The 18,911-nt window shown below is 42.3% G+C and overlaps 1 protein-coding gene across 1 annotated transcript; it reads left to right on the top strand.

The window, feature by feature from the left end:
* Nucleotides 1-942: 942 nt before the first annotated feature.
* On the top strand, nucleotides 943-17,839 carry dhodh (dihydroorotate dehydrogenase). Its single transcript, XM_073070255.1, has 9 exons — nucleotides 943-987; nucleotides 2,872-3,084; nucleotides 9,072-9,271; nucleotides 9,880-9,962; nucleotides 12,013-12,200; nucleotides 12,426-12,539; nucleotides 12,923-13,076; nucleotides 14,739-14,898; nucleotides 17,392-17,839. Exons 1-9 carry the CDS (start codon nucleotides 967-969, stop codon nucleotides 17,522-17,524), a joined length of 1,266 nt encoding a protein of 421 aa, XP_072926356.1. The 5' UTR covers nucleotides 943-966; the 3' UTR covers nucleotides 17,525-17,839.
* Nucleotides 17,840-18,911: the final 1,072 nt, after the last annotated feature.

The following is an 18,911-nucleotide window of genomic DNA, read 5'->3' as shown; positions in this document are numbered from 1 at the left end:
ATTTAGGCAGGACTTTCTTTAGGTTCATATGGTTAAAGTCGCCTGCAATAATGAAGATACCATTGGAGTGTTTGGTTTGAAAGTCAATGATGGTGCAGTAGAGTTCATGCAGTGCTTCACCGGCATTAACAGAGGAGGGGGATACCAACAGAAGGTCTTTTCAAAATTCTGTGACTTATGTGATTATTGGTGTGTACTATAGTTTAGTCTTCTTCAGTTTTTTTGTGTTTTCTTTCTTGTTGCCGTTTACTGGGTGGGCAGTATGTTTTTGTGCAAGGAAGGGGTTGGAGATTTGGGTGTGATGTTCTTGTTGGTGCTTTTCTGTGTGGGCAATCTGTTAGGGAGCGTGCGTGTGTGTGAGATAATAAAGATATAGGGGTTTGATGTTATTGCCACTTTTTTTTGCATGGGAGGGGTTGGGATTAGGGGTTTAATGTTCCAGCTCCCATTTTCTGGATGGGGCGATCTCTTAGCTTTTGTGTGAGGGAGAGGTTGAGGGGTTTAAGGCTTGCAGGTTTTGTCTCTTTTTCTTTTTCATGCAACGTGGGGGGGGAGGGAGGGTTGATGTCTTTTCTTTCAACAACCTCCATGTTTTTTTCTGTATTTCATGGCTATCTGGAGAAGACAAATCTCGGAGTTGTATCCTGTGTACATACTTTGATAATAAAATGAACCTTCGAACCCCTGTTGGACCGCAGGGCTTTCCCTGGGTCAGCAAAGGGGTATTGCTGAGTCTAAATGTGTGCTCCAGTTTTTGAAGCCTTTAAGCGACGCTGAGGAAGCTCCTTCAATGACATACTAGGTTATTAACTAAATATTAGGTAACATTGTTTTGAATTGCACAACCGTCACTGGTGGTATCTTGCAAACACTTCTTATGCCTCGGGGCAATAGTAAGGGAACCCACCCGGTGTTGCGTCACTTCCTGTGCGTCTGCCCGCCCGTTCCGGCTCTTCTTGCGGCGGGATGGCCGGCAGTACATTGCAGGTAGGGGTGCTGGCAGCACGTATCGGCCGGAGCCCGGCTCTGATCCCGGGAGTTTGGACTGTGTTTTCGGGCTCTGCAGTCGTTCACACACGCGGATCTCCTCAGTCGTATACTTGTCCAGTCTTACTGGCTCTCAGTCACCTCACAAACTCCACGGCCCTGACTCACAGAAGTTTTGTTCGGTCAGGACCTGACCACAGTGCTGGGCTGTGTAAAGGGAACTGCTAAAGATTACATGTCTGAGGATTGTGGAGTTATCGGAGTATCTTGGTGCACATTTATCCATCACACACCATTATGGATTACTGGCCCGCTTTCAAATTGATGAGGGGAGGGAGAAGTTTGCTGTGTATAAATTAGCATCCGTGATTCCGACTCCACTCCACTGATCACACCTCTAGAGTACTTAATTAACTGCAACCACACCTAAAATGCTGGAGGAACTCAGCAGGTCAGGTGGCATCTATGGAGGGCAGTGTATGGTTGATATTTATTTTCCTGCAGCTATGCTGCCAGACCTGAGTTCTAACAGCATTTTATATGTTGCTCCGGATTTCCAGCGTCTGCAGTCTCTCCTGTGACTTCGTTGACTCCAAAGGATGAGGGTAATTTTGAAAGATGTGGGAGAGGTGCTACAAAGTACAAGGAATTTATCAATCAGTTATACTTGATTGTTTTTTTAACCAATTGCTTTGTAGAAGTAGACAATAAGCTCTTCTATTGTTAACTTTACCAATTGAGCCTTTAGTTTGCTAAGGGAGGTAAATAAACAATGAAAGATCAATGCTGAGGTTAATTGTATTTTTCTCACTTGCCTGGCCGCAGTAGCAGCTCACTCTTGTCACTCTTCTGGACTCTGAAGAGATGATGGTGAAATTGTTAGCATTCATCTCCATTGCTGATAATGGAATCTTCTAGGTTTCTGTAGATGCATGAGCATTCTGACTCCCTAGAAAAATAAATGAACCAGATCCCTGACATTTACAGAATAAACATGTCTAAGGAAAAATAAAGTGTTGGGTCCTGGTAATGGGAGAGCAGCTTGGCAATTTAAAAAAGGTTTCTGGATATGTCATTAGCTTAAAATGTCCTATGTGTTGGTCTCTAACTGCTTGTTAGTTCGTATTTCTAGAACTGCACATAATGTTGAGATATTTAGACTTTTTAACTCAAGTTAATTTACAAGTCAATTTAAAAACTTAAGTGTTTTTAATGTTTATGTTTTAGAAATCTTCAGTGTGATTTTAAAAGGTTTATGACATAGATTAGGCTAAAGTCTGGGGATGTGACTTAACAGACTGGCTAGTGTTTTGAGTGCTCTCTGTGATGTTTCTTTACTACGTCGGGCCTTTAGAATGTAAAAAGTCTTGTACTGAGGATCCTGCCAGCAGTTTCTCTATGTTCCTACTGGTAGATTAGTAAAAGGTAGGGTTGTATTTATGCTGAACTGAACCGCGCCTAAATTCTCCTTTTTCTGCTTGACGGTAGCGTAGTGGTTAGCACACCGCCTTACGATTCCAGTGACCCGGGTTCAGTTCCCTCAGCTGCCTGTAAGAAGCTTGTACATTTTCCCTGTAACAGCGTGTCTCTCCTTCTGGTGCTCCGGTTTCCTCCCACATTCCAAAGACGGATCAGTTGGTAGGTTAATTGGTCATTGTAAATTGTCCAGGATTAAACCAGGGGATTGCTGGGTGGCATGGCTTAAAGGGCCTATTCCGAGCTGTACACCAATAAATAAATGTCTGTAATATTAATCCATGTGCTGCTTAAATTGTAGGCTGTGTATGGAAATAAATATCAGCAGGAAGCCATATTCTTATTTAATAGTGGAGGATGCATTTTCCGGTTTTTGTTTTAATTGCTACATTTTGTCTTACCCAACAGAGACGCTTGAGAGAGGCTGTTCAGGTGCTGGGCAGTGGCACTTGTCTCTTTATTGCTTATTGCACTGCAACTGGGGATGAAAAGTTTTACGCCAAGCACCTGATACCTACACTACAGAGGTTTTTGGAGCCAGAAACAGCACATAATTTTGCCGTCCGCTTAACTTCCTGGGGATTAATCCCTCATTCAAAACACAAGGATTCTTCTGCCCTGGTAAGCACTCTCAAAAGACAATGAGACCACAATCGGTGCAATAGGGGAAGTGAACCCAGAACATTCATCGACATTTCAAAAGCTATTTTGATTTTGCTGCACGTGGTTTTAAACTGACTGCTTCTTTGATGGAATCCAGTAAATTTTCGGTTTGCCGCTGCCAGTGATGAGTTTGCACTTTCTCCCCTGTGACCACATGGGTTTCCTCCCACAGTCCAAAGATGTACTGGTTGGTAGATTAATTGGTCATTGTAAATTGTCCTGTGATTAGACTAGAGTTAATTTGGGGTTGTTGGGCAGATCGGCTGGAAGTGCCTACTCTGTGCTGTATCTCAATAAATCCAAATCAGATTCAATATCACCAGCATATGTCATGAAATTTGTAAACTTTACAGCAGTAGTGCAGTAGTAACAAATTACTGCACTGCTTTTCATCCAGCCTTCCATTCCACAACCATCATTGTCACCGCATTATCAAAATTTGGGAGTAATCTGAGGAGAATTTATTTTAAAGAACGCGACATGTCCAGTAATCTCAGGCTCGCTTAAGATATTTTGTTGAAATAACTGTGTTCATTGTCGGTAATCAGTTTTCTTTCTCCTTGTGAAAAATTAGAAAACTTCCAGTTTCAATTTTAATTGAGAGGAAATTAGTTTGGTTTTTGGTATGGCTCATTGTGATACTGTTACCTCTGTGCAAGTTCAAGTTCAAAGTAAATTTATTCTCAAACTACATACGCCACCATATGCAACCTTGAGATTCATTTTCTTGTGGGCATACTCAATAAATCCAATAACCATAATAGAATCAGTGAAAGACCACACCAACAGGGCGGACTACCAGTGTGCAAAAGACAACAAACTGTGCAAATACAAAGTGAAAGAAAAACATAAATAAATAAACAGTAAATATTGAGAACATGAAACGAAGGGTCCTTGAGACACTATTTAAAGCAACAGATAAATAGCCTGTGGAATCTAGTGTTCATATCCCAGCTGGTCAGAAAATGTTAAAACAATTTTTTTCCATCTGGGTTTGGGGAAAGACAAGCTTCTGTCAGCTTTTTCTCATCCACTGTTTCAAAATGCATGGGATCATTTGCTTCACTGCGCTCTGAACCACTGATTCAATCTACCTGTTTCTTTAAATCCAACTATATATTAACATTCCTACCGAAGGGTTTTGTCCCGAAACATCGACTGTACTCTTTTCCTAGATTGTGCCTGGCCTGCTGAGTTCCTCCAGCATTTTGTTTGTGCTGCTTATATTAACAGTGATTTAAATCAGAGTCATGAAATTTGTTCTTTTGCAGCTGCAGTACATTGCAATCCATAGTAATAAAAACTGTGAACTCTAGTAAGTATATACATATAAAAATAGTTAAATAAGTAGGGCAAAAAAAGTAGTGAGATAGTGTTTGTGGGTTCAAATTTCTGTCCATTAAGAAATCTGAATCCAGGGGGAAGAAGCTGTTCCTGAATCATTGAGTGTGTACCTTCAGGTTCCTGTACCACCTCCCTGATGGTAGCAATGAGAAAGAGGGAGGTCCTGGTTGATGGGGTTCTTTAATGATGCTGGTTCTTGGAGGCATCACTCCTTGAAGATGTCCTGGATGCTGGCGAGGCTATTGCCCATTATATGGCTGACTGAGTTCACAACTTTCTGCAATTTCTTTCTGTCCTGTGCAGTAGCCACCCCACCATACCAGCTGGCGATGCAGCCAGATAGAATGCTCTCCATGGTACATCTATAAAAATTTGCAAGTGTCTTTGGTGGCACCAAATCTCCTCAAACTCCTAATGAAATATAGCCAATTTCAAGCCACCTTTGTAACTGCATCGATATGTTGGTCCCAGGATAGATCCTCAGAGATGTTGACACCCAGGAACTTGAAGTTGCTCAACCTTTCCTTTTCTGATCCCTCTGAGGACTGGTGTGTCACGTTCCCTTGTCTTACCCTTCCTGAAGTCCACAATTGATTCTTTGGTCTTACTGACGTTGAGTGTGAGGTTGTTGCTGCAACATCACTCACCTAGCTGATCTATCTCAATCCTATATGCCTTCTCGTCACCATCTGAAATTCTGCCAACAATAGTGTCGTCAGCAAGTTTATAGATGGCATTTGAGCTGTGTCTCTGTGGGTGTAGAGAGAGTAGAGCAGTGGGCTAAGCATGCATCCTTGAGATATGCCAGTGTTGATGGTCAGGGAGGTAGAAATGTTACTTCTGGTCTGCACAGACTGTGGTCGTCTTGTGAAGAAGTTGAAGATCCAGTTGCAGAGGGAGGTATAGAGGCCCAGGTTTTGGAGCTTTTCGATCAGAACTGTAGGAATGATTCAGACTCTTATTCGGACACATAGAATTCTTCAGTGACTGGTCATCTTGGAAAAGCAACTTTCTCCTTCTCTAAATATTTTAAAGGAGAATTGCGGTTGAGTCAAGCACATGGCCTTGTGAAAATCCTTGGTTATTGCCCATCACTACAGCTGACTGTGAATGCAGGAAAGGGAGAAAATGGTTATTGGAAAGGGCATCCTACTGAAGATGCTTGGGGTAATGACATACTATATGGAAAATTGCCAAGAGTGGTTGTCTTACTGAGAATTTCATTGCTGTATCTCCCTAAACAACTGTTTTCACATCTCCAGTAATTTTATAATTAATAAGTTGATTTATTTTAAGGACACAGAAAAAGAGTTAATTTATTGCCTGTTCGGCAATTTTCAGAAGATAAATCCTGAATAATGAAGTGCTTTGAGCGGCTGGTTATGGATCGCATTTAAATCCCATCTTCCTGCTGCATTGGACCCTTTCCAGTTTGCTTATTGCTCAAATTGGTTCACTGTTGGTGCCATTACCTCTGCATTCCACTCTGTCCTTTCCTGCCTGGAAAATGATGCCTTTTATCAGTCTCTGCTTGGTGTTTAATCAGCTCATCCCTCAGAAGCTGGTGGGTAAATTATTCTCATTGAGTCTCAACACCTCCCTCTGTATCTGGATCTTGAGGGGAAAAAACCACAATGCTGATGCATGACTGCAGTTCAAACCAAACCATCAAGTTCAGTCAACAACGATGACGAGACGGTGTATAGAGAGGAGGTAGAGCAGCTGGTAGTATGGTGCTGACACACAAGGAGATGATCAGGGAGCTTAAGTCAGGTGCAGGCTGACTACTTAGTGCACATAAACTGGTCCTCTCAGAGTTAGGAGCAGCAAGTCTCTGGGGGTGCACATTACAGATAGTATCGCCTGGCCCCTCATCACCTGACCAGCTGCACCACCGTTTGGTATGGGAATTCCAAAGCACTCGATCACAAGTCCCTACAAAGGATTGTGAGGACTGGAGTATTTCTTCCATCCATCCAAGATATTTATTGGGATTGCTGCATACACAGGACCCTCAGCATTGTCAGTGATCCCTCCCGTGCATCTGACAATCTTTGACCCCTTACCATCAGGCAGGAGGTACCGTAACATTAGGACAAAGAATTAAATTGACTTTATTTCTTGCTTCCTTCATATACATGAGGAGTAAAAATCTTTACATTACATCTACATCTAAATGTGCAATGTGCAATTTATAGTAATATATAACAAATAGTATGTACAACAGGACAGTCAGTATAGCATAGAAATACAATTGTATCAGCATGAATTAATCAATCTGATGGCCTGGTGGAAGAAGCTGTCCTGAAGCCTACGCATACAAACAAGCTGGATGAACTCAGCAGGTCAGGCAGCATCCGTTGAAAGGAGCAGTCAACGTTTCGGGCCGAAACCCTTCGTCAGGACTGAAGGAGGAGGGGGCAGGGGCCCTATAAAGAAGGTGGGGGGAGGGTGGAAAACCAATCAGAGGAAAGATCAAGGGGTGGGGGAGGGGATAGGCAGGAGAGGTGAAGAAGGAATCTAAGGGGAAAGCACTATGGGTAGTTGAAGAAGGCAGAATCATGAGAGAGGTGATAGGCAGCTGGAAGAGGAGGCAGAGTGAAAGTGGGATGGGGGAAGGGAGAGGGAGGGAATTACCGGAAGTTGGAGAATTCGATGTTCACACCAAGGGGCTGGAGACTACCCAGACGGCATATGAGGTGTTGCTCCTCCAACCTGAGTTTGGCCTCATCACGGCAGTAGAGAATACATTCCCATTTGGATATGTCCATACATGGCCTCCTCTACTGCTGTGATGAGGCCAAACTCAGGTTGGAGGAGCAACACCTCATATGCCGTCTGGGTAGTCTCCAGCCCCTTGGTGTGAACATCGAATTCTCCAACTTCCGGTAATTCCCTCCCTCTCCCTTCCCCCATCCCACTTTCACTCTGCCTCCTCTTCCAGCTGCCTATCACCTCTCTCATGATTCTGCCTTCTTCAACTACCCATAGTGCTTTCCCCTTAGATTCCTTCTTCACCTCTCCTGCCTATCCCCTCCCTGCTTCCTTTCCCCCACCCCTTGATCTTTCCTCCGATTGGTTTTCCACCCTCCCCCCACCTTCTTTATGGGGCCCCTGGCACCCCCCTCCTTCAGTCCTGATGAAGGGTTTCGGCCCGAAACGTTGACTGCTCCTTTCAACGGATGCTGCCCGACCTGCTGAGTTCATCCAGCTTGTTTGTATCCGTTGATTTGACCACAGCATCTGCAGTATACTTTGTGTTTACTGTCCTGAAGCCTGTTGATCCTGGCTTTTACACTGTAGTACCGTTTCCTGGATTTGTGGTTGGGGTGACTCGGGTCCCCAATGATCCTTCAGGCCCTTTTTACACACCTATCTTTGTAAATGTCCTGAATCATAGGAAGTTCACATCTACGGATGTGCTGGGCTGCACCACTCTCTGCAGAGTCCTGCGATTGAGGAAAATACAATTCCCATACCAGGCAGTGATGCAGCCAGTCAGGATGCTCTCAATTGTGCCCCTGTAGAAAGTTCTTGGGTTTTGAGGGCCCATACCAAACTTCTTCAACTATCTGAGGTGAAAGAAGCGCTGTTGTGCCTTTTTCACCACACAGCCAGTATGTACAGACCACATGAGATCCTCGGTGATGTGTATGCCGAGGAACTTAAAGCTGTTCACCCTCTCAACCCCAGATCCATTGATATCGATAGGGGTTAGCCTGTCTCTATTGCTCCTGTAGTCCACAGCCAGCTCCTTCGTTTTTGCAGCATTGGTGGAGAGGTGGTTTTCTTGACACCACTGTGTCAGGGTTGATGACTTCCTCTCTGTAAACTGCCTCATAATTATTTGAGATTAGGTCAATCACTGTAGTGTCGTCTGCAAGTTTAATTATCAGATTAGAGCTGTAGGTAGTGACACAGTCATGGGTATACAGGGAGTAAAGGAGGGGGCTTAGTACACAGTCCTGAGGGGCACCTGTGTTGAGGGTCAGAGGTGAGGGAGCCCACTCTTACCACCTGTAGGCAATCTGACAGGAAGACCAGGATCCAGCTACACAAGGCAGAGTGAAGGCTGAGGTCTCTGAGCTTCTTGTGAGCCTGGAGGGAATTATGGTGTTGAATGCTGACTGTTGTCCAAGATCAGCATGTAAGCATCCTTCTTCTCCAGACGTGTTTGGATGGTATGGCCTGCTAGGATGGGAGACAGCTTTTCCTCAGCCGTGAGACCACTGTACTCCCTGCCATCACCCAGATCTCATCGTGAATGAAGTGCCAGTTTGGGGGGGGGGGGGGGGGGGTTATAAGTTTACTTTTTAACTTGTGTCAGAAATGCATCTTATTATTTGTTAATTTATGTGTGGGAATATTCCTTGTGTGTTGTGTGTGAATTCTATAATTCTATGTACTGTGCTGTGCAGCTTGGCCTGGAGGAATGTTGTTTCGTTTGGCAATATACACGTGTATGATTAAATGACATTCAACTTGCGCCTTACTTCAGGATGATGTGCAAGGACTAGCTTCCCTGCTGTGTTTATAACTTTTGTGACTGAATTTTGAGTTTGGCCATTCACCAGTGATCACTGACTGTTAGTTTGTTTCAGGAGGTAAGTGTATTTGGCCGAAAATTCAAGAACCCCGTTGGAATTGCTGCAGGGTTTGACAAACATGCGGAGGCAGTGGATGGCCTTTACAAGATGGGGTTTGGATTTGTGGAGGTAGGAACCGTTACACCACAACCCCAGGATGGTAACCCCAGACCCAGGGTCTTCAGACTGGACGCAGATAAGGCTGTCATTAACAGGTACTGTGTTCTAGTTTATTGAAGCTGTGTGTTTGTGTAAGGTGGGGTTTGAAAGATCCTGTGACTGCGTTGATTTCCACTGGGTGCTCTGCTTTCCACCCACATTTCAAAGACGTGCTGGTAGATGAAATGACAACTGCAAATTGCCTCTTGTGAGGGTGAGTGGCAGAAGAGGCAGATTGGGGGGAGATGGGGAGGTAAATATGCAAGAGAGAAAATAATTTTGCCAGTACATTTTCATATCTGGACCTTCTGAAGTTCAAGGTTAACTATTCATGCATGAAATTCGGAATTGAATCTCTTCCTTTATGTACTTGGGTGCATTCGCCAATGATTATACATGGGCATTACACAATAGCTTGCAGATGGCGAGCAATATCTGTTGTAGATGTGTATACGCTCTCTAACTGCTTGAGTTTGAAGTACCCTGGTATGCGGGTGAAAATCTACTCTAATGCATGACCTTGCGAGTCTCATCAGACTCTGGGTATTTCTGATTCAATTATTTGGAAATAACTCCTGGGGAGGGTAGGGAGTTTAAAGCTTTGCATGTTTTTTTCATTAACTTGTATTTTAGAAAATGTCTATTTGATTATCTTCAAAACCAGATATGGCTTTAACAGTCATGGACTTGCTGTTGTACAGAAGAGGCTTCAAGCTCGGTCTGCAATCCAAGAGCAGCTTACGATAGGTAAGAATGAAAAATGTTTGTATAGGAGCTGATTTGTACTTATTTATCAAATATTCTTTATTCTCCTTTTGTTTTATTTACACAAGACTGTTACTGAACCTTGCGTAACTTTATTTCTCATGTTGACCTGTGCAGAATTTCTCTGTGGACTGTGGAAAATTTTTCAATAGTTCTGCAGAAAATTAATTTGGCATTGTAAATTGGGGCTTGCTCATATACTGGGTGCAATACAGTTCCTAGCCACAGGGTGGCAGCAGATTATAGTCCATTTTACAGATTGACAGATGAAATAGTAACTAAAGGTCTGAAGCAAATGTAAGAATCTTCACACAATTAATCTTAATTTGTGATGTTTTACATGTGGATGTTCAATCTGAATTAAAAGATTATTGACCTGAAGTTTTACCTGTTGGTTCATATCTAATATCCAGTTTTGGTGGTTGGGTAACAGTGAAACAATGTATGTAACTTTTTGGCTGAGGAAGTGAGACACCTAGTTAAGCTAAGATACTTACGTACTAAATGTCGTGACCCTGCATGATCAGGCAGGATAGGAGGTTTGCTCTACAGTCCTTTAAGCACTGCACACTACTCTGGTGAGATCATTGGAGAGATTTGAGATCCTTGATGCAATGGTTTTCTTATTCAATAAGACAAAATGATTAATTTCAACTTAATCTACTGTTGTAAAATTCTTTTACAATTCTGGTGAATGGAAAAGATGTTTTCTCCCCCCCCCCCCCACCCCACTTAGTGCTCCTGCAAATTCAGTTCTTTAGGATTTAAACTCTTGAAGTTATGCTTTCCTTTTCTTTTTCATCCTTTGTGTACTTCATCAAATGTGAAATACACAGAGGTAAAGAACTTCATAGGTGTTATGTTTTGTAACTCCAGAACATAAAAGTAATTGTAAGAAAAACACTGGAGTCGTGGATAACTCATGTTTTACTTAGTTTTACTTTAATGAGGCACCCACTTATGAAGTGGTGGTGTAATGACGTATGCCATTCAATACTTTTACATGAACCTGCAAACAACAAAGAATGTTTAATTAAACAATATATTTACAATATGACTGAAATATTACTGATATATGAAATAACATTACACTCATCCCTGCTTAGCAATAAACTCCCAACTCAATATAGAATGCCTCTCAACTATATATACAGTATACTACATAACACAACTACTATATTGACATTCGTAGCATAGTAAATTTTAAATTGTTCCTTTTGAGCCTTAAGACTTCATCACTGTGAAAGATTTCTTACTCTTGTGGGATAACGTCTTTCCTGACACGAACTAAATGATCTTTCAGTGCGTCATTAAGCCCATCACCGAACTGACAATACTTGGACAATCTCTTCAGTTCAGCCACATAAGCTGAAATGGACTCTACTTCCTTTTGATTCCACTTATGAAATCTAAAGCGTTCTGTGATCAACAGTGGTTTCAGTTCTGAATGTTTCTGCATTACACTTACAATATCAGCAAAGTTCATTTCAGCCGGTTTGGTTGGAGCTGTTAAACTTCCAAGCAAACTACCGGTATATGCTTTTCCATCATTTGCACTCAACAGAACTGGCACTCGCTTGTCATTGGCTGTTTCATTTGCTTTAATATACTGCTCAGTTCATTCAGTATACATCAGCCTATTGTGCAATTGAACACCTCTGTCTTTCTAGTGTCACCAGCCATTTCTGCTTTTCTTTTAAATTATTGTCATCATCTGGTACTCCCTGTTTATGAACTCAGGAATTTTGTACGTTTTCTGCCTTTTTTTAAAAACTTTACAGTCTCTCTCCCATTGTGAAGAAAAAAAACATGTTGCACTTTCTTTTAACTCAAATTTTTCACCCTCTCCACACCCCTGCTATAATTCTATAACTTAGTTAACCTATTGAGTTCTAATTCTTCATGAATAATTATTGTATAGCAATAATGTTTCAGCCTTCCACATTACTTTCAATACTGTAACTCCTCCCAATCATCATAAATAAATCTAATGGAAACAAAAAAATTGTTGCAATTATATTTTGTTTTGAAGGAGGGAGACCTTTGGGTATAAATCTTGGGAAAAACAAGCTCTCTGAGGATGCTGCAGTTGATTATATAGAAGGAGTCCGAGAGCTGGGCCCATTAGCTGACTACCTGGTTGTGAATGTGTCCAGTCCCAACACCCCAGGCTTAAGAGCACTTCAGGGCAAGGAGGAGCTTCGCAACCTGTTGGAAAAGGTCAGCAAGATACTTCATCAAATCCATCTTTTTTCAAGCATTTAAATCTTGTTTGTCAGAATACAAATTATTTATCTCTACCTTATGATGGTTTACATTTACTGCTGTACCTGGGCCAATACGGGATCAGTGATCTGTCTGTGTGCTTGACACACTTGGTCTCCACTATTTTAATAACGCATACTTAGTTACAATTTATTCTTTTTTGATATTATTTTGTTTTAGGTAATGAAGGAAAGGGATCGTTTGAAAGTCAATCGGAAACCAGCTGTACTTCTGAAAATTGCTCCAGACCTGACAATGGAGGATAAAAAAGATATTGCTGGTGTTGTAACAGAGGTGAGGATGATATGACAGGAGGTGATTGAACCTGAAATGTAGCAGGACTGTTTTCCATATGCAAAGCTCTGCTTGTGGAATGAACCAATTTGCTCAAGAACTTTGGGGTTTCTTTGGTTTTAAATTGGAACTGGAAGAATTAGCTTAAAGGTGGAGTAATGGCTGTGTAAAGATCTCAGTGTAAGCTATTGTCCTTATGATTTAGTTGATGCTAATTTTTTATTTCACCATTCAGTGGATTGGAGCTAGATTGTTTTTCTTCATAGTTTTCTGTAGAATGTGGGAGAACATTTGGTGGACTGGACCCACTGTGACATGGGTTATTCTGATTATCCACTCTAAAGCTTAACCTTCCTGGCAGTATTGTGTGTTTTATTCTCTAGCTGGGGGTTGATGGTCTTATTGTGGTGAACACGACTGTCAGCAGACCACAGACTCTTCAGGAGCCATTACGGACTGAGGCTGGTGGTTTAAGTGGAGCTCCACTCAAGGACCTCAGTACAAATACTGTGAATGAAATGTACTCCTTAACCAAAGGTATTTCTCAGCCACACTGGACTGTGTACAATTTAATACAGTGACTATGCGTTTAGTCTTGGTAATGAACTTGAAGTTCAGACCCATTTTATTATTTAGAATGCACTATGGCTGAACATCTTAATTCAGTGATAATCATGTTAGATCCAGGGACTAATGACGATATGGTTTCCACTGTGTAGATTGCATAGTTAGTTGAAAGTAAATATAAGACCATAAGACATAAGGAGTGGAATTAGGCCATTCAGCCTATCAAATCTGCTCCACCATTACATCATGGCTAATCCTGGATCCCACTCAACCCCATACACCTGCCTCTGCACCATATCCTTTGGGTGCCCTGATTGATCAGGAAACTATCGACTTCCGTCTTAAAGGCACCCACAGACTTGGCCTCCACCGCAGTCTGTGGCAGAACATTCCACAGATTCATCACCTTCTGGCTAAAATAATTCCTGCTTACCTCTGTTCTAAAAGGTTGCCCCTCAATTCTGAGGCTGCACCCTCTAGTTCTGGATACTCTCACCATAGGAAACATCCTCACCACACCCACCCTATCTTGTCCTTTCAACATTTGGTAGGCTTCAATGAAATTTGCCCGCGTTCTTCTATTTTCCAGTGAGTACAGGCCCAAAGCTGCCGAACACTCCTCATATGTTAACTCCTTTATTCCTGGAATCACCTTTGTGAACCTCTTCTGGACTCTCTCCAATGACAACACATCCTGAACATATATATCATATGAAGTAACCTCTCCCTCCAGCCCTCGAGTACTAGCTAATGATGAGTACCATAATTTCCTTGAGTTGGGTGCAATCTTCATGTTAAACCATCTTTTCATTGCTAGACTCTTAAGTAAATTCCACCCTAGAGAGAGATGGTTGCTCTTCCAACTTAGCAGAGGTTCAGAGTTTAAAAATTGTGGAACTACCCTCAAAATGGTTTAAAATGAAATGGAAAGCTTCACTCAGACTTCTTGCCATGTGAAATAATCCAGCTCCCTCTAACGATATGTTGAGGAGGTCTGAAGGTGTGGATATTGACAAATCAGATAGCTTATAGAACACTAAGTGGCATTTTCTTTTGGATTGTCCATTTTCACCTACCCCCTTGAGGATAATTTCATGCAGTTGTCACTATACTGATTATTTTCCAATGCTTAACTAGCTTTTGCGCAAGTGTGCTCCTGGACAAAATATTATCAGCAGGTTTGATTGTGAAGCCACCAGAACTGGTCTTGACCCACCATTCACACATTTAAGCTTCCAGTAAGACTTGTAGTACGATAACAAAGAGTGCTGCAATCCCTTTCCGCACCTGGAGCTTGGACCCAATTCTAACCCCCTCCGCATCATCATAAACAGGAAAAGCTAAAATGACAGAGGAATGAATGGGACCCATGTATTCACTGGTCTAGATGCGTAGCTACTCAAATGGATTTCTGAAGATTCTTTAACTTCTGTAAGAGTACAGGATAATGCTTTTGATTGTTGATGTATTTAAAAGTATATTTGTCTATCCCTTTGACATATCCATTTTATGAAGTCAGTGGGCATACTATATATTGATGAAGAATTGTCAGTGTCATCACTTGAACGTATGATGTAAAGCTAGTATTCTGTAACACACATGGATCTTATCACTGTGTACTTTGTTTTCTAGGAAGTGTTCCTATTATTGGGGTGGGTGGGATCAGTAGTGGAGCCGATGTCCTTGAGAAGATCCGAGCAGGAGCAACTCTGATCCAGTTATATACATCCTTTACCTATCAAGGGCCTCCTGTGGTAAACAAAATCAAACGTGAATTGGAGCAACTGTTAAAGTAAGTTTTCCTTGCACTCACCTTTCACTTGCACAATGAAGGCAGGGTATGGAAGATCTACAGCCTCATGAAGGCTCATTACAGTCTGCACTAAACTTGCTAGTCTTTCATTGCGAGGAATGCTGTACGGCTAAGTGTTGAGTGGCATGCTGAGGGTCACGCCAAAGCTTAGTTCTCCCACCGTAAAGGTTCGATGGGAAACGCCACATTGTGGGAATGGAACCGAAATAGAAACCTCTCACTCTTCTCATAGATTGGATGTGGAAAAAACAGACGTGGTGTTGACATCATGTAAACCTTGTAAGCAAATGACAAATTAATGTCCCATATTGTATATTTACAAAATTAGTATAATTTTACAATCTTTCTTTTCAAACACTCCCATTTGTCTGCCATTATTTTAAACATAGCATCTCCTCCCAATCTATTGTCTACTGGTCCTCTTCTGAAATTGGCTTCCCCCAGTTCAAGACCTTAACTCGAGGATTAACCTTATTCTTTTCCATAACTATCTTGAAACTTACAGAATTCTGGTTATTGTTCCAAAGTGTTTGCCCAGCCAAGATAAGGTCGAGTACTGCCCATCTCTAGCAGGACCACTGCAGGGGTGGGGGGGGGGGGGGGTAAAAAAAAACCTGGATGCCCTTAACAAACTTCATACTATCCAAGACCCTTGCACTTAATTCTGATGATGGGAAAAATTTGATGTGATGACATTTGTTAAATGCACCCTAGTCAACATCGGAAAAGCTAAAATTCCCCACTCTAACCTTAGGGTTAAAGTGTAGGGTTAAGAAGGCATACGGTGTGTTGGCATTCATCAAACATGGGATTGAGTTCAAGGTTATGTTACAGCTATAGAAGACCTTGGTCAGACCCACTTGGAGTACTGTGTTCAGTTCTGGTCAGCTCACTACAGGAAGGATGTGGATACTCTGGAGAGAGTGCAGAGGAGATTTACAAGGATGTTGTCTGGATTGCAGGGCGTATCTTATGTGAATAGGTTGAGTGTTCTTGGTCTTTTCTCCTTGGAGTGACGGAGGATGAGAGGTGACCTGACAGAGGTGTATAAGGTGATGAGGGGCATTGATTGTGTGGATAGCCAGAGGCTTTTTCCCAGGGCTGAAATGGCTAACACGAGGGGGTGTAGTTTTAAGGTGCTTAGAAGTAGGTACCGAGGGGATGTCGGGGGTAAGTTTTTCACACAGGGCATGGTGGGTGTGTGGAATGCAGTGCTGGCGGCGGTGGTGGAAGCGGATACAATAGGGTCTTTTTCGAGCCTTTTAGATAGGTACCTGGAGCTTAGAAAAATAGAGGGCTATGCACTAGGGAAATTCTAAACAGTCTGTAGAATAGGTTACGTGGTCAGCACAACATTGTGGGCTGAAGGGCCTGTAAGACACTGTAAATTTCTTTGTTCTATGTACAGTACTTGCACCTTTCTCTGATTTGCTTATGTATTTGTTCCTGTTAGGAAGCCTATATTAACTGGCAAAATGATCGCCCCTCTCTTATACCCAAGTTCTATCCATGTACCCTTGTTGGGGCAGATCCTTTAAGGATATCATCTCTAAATGTTGCCATTATGTTCTAATTAGTTGTGAACCACCCTTCCTATTTTGCATTCCCTTCTGTCACATCTGAAACTTCTTACCTTGGAGTGTTAAGCTGCAAATGTTATCCTTCAATCTGAACTCTCCTGACTTAGCTTTGAGGCTGCTTGCATTAAAGTGTATGCCACTGAGCCAGCCACCCATTCCATACTCCCTAACCTTCCTCTGTCTGCTCTACCCACTGAACTTCATTTGTCCTCCACGTTTTTCTCTTCGTCCTGCTGCACTGCTGCCATATTCCCCATTCTCACTGCCACATCCCCCTCACTCTTTTTATTTTTGTTGGACTTGCTGAAATATGAAGAATAGACAATAGACAGTAGGTGCAGGAGTAGGCCATTCGGCCCTTCTAGCCAACACCGCCATTCACTGTGATCATGGCTGATCATACACAATCAGTACCCCGTTCCTGCCCTCTCCCCATATCCCTTGACCCCGCTATCTATAAGAGCTCTATCTAACTCTCCCTTGAATGCATCCAGAGACTTGGCCTCCACTGCCTTCTGGGGCAGAGCATTCCACATATCCACCACTCTCTGGGTGAAAAAGTTTTTCCGCATCTCTGTTCCCCTTATTCTTAAACTGTAGCCTCTAGTTCTGGACTCACCCATCAGCAGGAACATGCTTCCTGCCTCCAGTGTGTCCAATCCCTTAATAATCTTATATGTTTCAATCAGCTCCCCTCTCATCCTTCTAAATTCCAGTGTATACAAGCCCAGTCGCTCAATAAATTGGATCAGTTAGACATTTTGGCTTCCATGAATCAAAGTCCCAGGATTGAAGTTTTTTCTATGTTAGCATAGGATTTTGCTGCCTCAAGACGAGTGTCACAAGTAAAACATAGTTCCTCACCTGAAATAACTTGTATTTATTTTTGAAGGGAAGAAGGATTTTGCTGTGTTGCTGAAGCAGTGGGTGCCGATCACAGGCCTGGAAAAACACAAGTGCCAACAGTCACAATGGATAAAATTCAAGGTGGACCTGTTGCTGCAGTCAGGGCAGCCATTGCATAGAAATACTGGAAAGAAGAGGAACCACAACGTGGTCAAAGCAATTGGTCACCTCCACGACCTGCACTCTGTGAACATTTTGTGTGAGAAGAGCTAATGACATCGAGATGGGCTGCTGGTAAACCCTGAGGACATGGTCTTTGAACCAGTTAGTGTCCAAATAGAACAATCAGTGCAAGGACTTGTAAATGTATAAGTAGATCTGCTCTTTTAAAAGTACGTTGAATATCATGTTCCTTTCACCTAGCAAAAGTTGTAAAGACATTTGTACATTTTTGTACCATCACTTCATCAATAAATCAACTGAGATATATCACACTGCAGTGTGTGTATCTGAATACAATAGAATATCAGGTATGTATGTGCACTTAAGCAGGAAGTGAGGGGTACAAAAAGGGGACATGAAAAATCCTCGGCAGCTAAGGAGAACCCTAAGGGATTATCTAAGCTTCTTAAGAGCAAAACGGTAACTATGAGGAAGAAAATACAGGTCCCCTAGTAAAAGTGTGGTCATCTATGTGTGGAGCTACAGGAGATAAGCGAGGTCTTCAATGAATAATTTTCATATGAGTTCACCAGGAGACGGTCATAAAAGACAGTGAATATCGGGGAAAAAGGACAGTGGTAGCCTAAATACATCAACATTACAAAATAAGATGTGTTGGCAGTTTTGAGGCACATCAAGGGAGCCAAATCTCCGGTCAAGACCAGGTATATCCTAAGATCCTAGAATTCAGGATTGAAATTGTTGGGGCCGTAGCAGAAAGTTTGTATCCTTCATGAAGTACTGGAAGACTAGAGGGTGGCTAATGTTTTGCCATGATTTAAAAAGGGCTGCAAGAACAAGCTGGAGAATTTCAGTTTGATGAGCCTAACTTCAATGGTGGTCAAGGCGCTGGAGGGGATTCGGAGGAATAGGGTCTACCTGCATTTGGAAAAGCAAGAATTGATTAGGTATAGTCAACATGGCTTTGTGAGAAGTTATGTTTCTCAAATTTGAGTCGTGTTTCACTGAGTCTTTTGAAAAGAGGAGCACATGGTGGTAGACTGCCTACGTGCGGTTTATAGATGTTTTTGACATGGTACTGTGTGTATGCTAGGCTGGCTTGGAAGGTTGGATCCCATGAGATCCAAGATGAACTAGCTGACCGGATAAAAATTGGTTCAGTGGAAAGAATCTGAGGCTGGTAGTAGAGGGTTTTTCAGTTGGAGGCATTTGACCAGTGATCTACCATAGGGATCAGTGTTAGATCCACTGTAATTTGTTAATAACCTGCATGAGAATAAAGGCAGTATGATTAGAGAGCTTGTGGATGATACCAAAATTTATAGTTGGTGGACAATAAACAAGGTTGTTTAAGGTTACAACAGGATCTAAATCAGCTGGAAG

The sequence above is a fragment of the Hemitrygon akajei genome, chromosome 17 (genome assembly GCF_048418815.1).
Source record: "Hemitrygon akajei chromosome 17, sHemAka1.3, whole genome shotgun sequence".
Classification (NCBI taxonomy): domain Eukaryota; kingdom Metazoa; phylum Chordata; class Chondrichthyes; order Myliobatiformes; family Dasyatidae; genus Hemitrygon; species Hemitrygon akajei.
The sequence above is the reverse complement of the archived record's forward strand: the minus strand, read 5'-3'. Positions and strand labels throughout refer to the sequence as shown.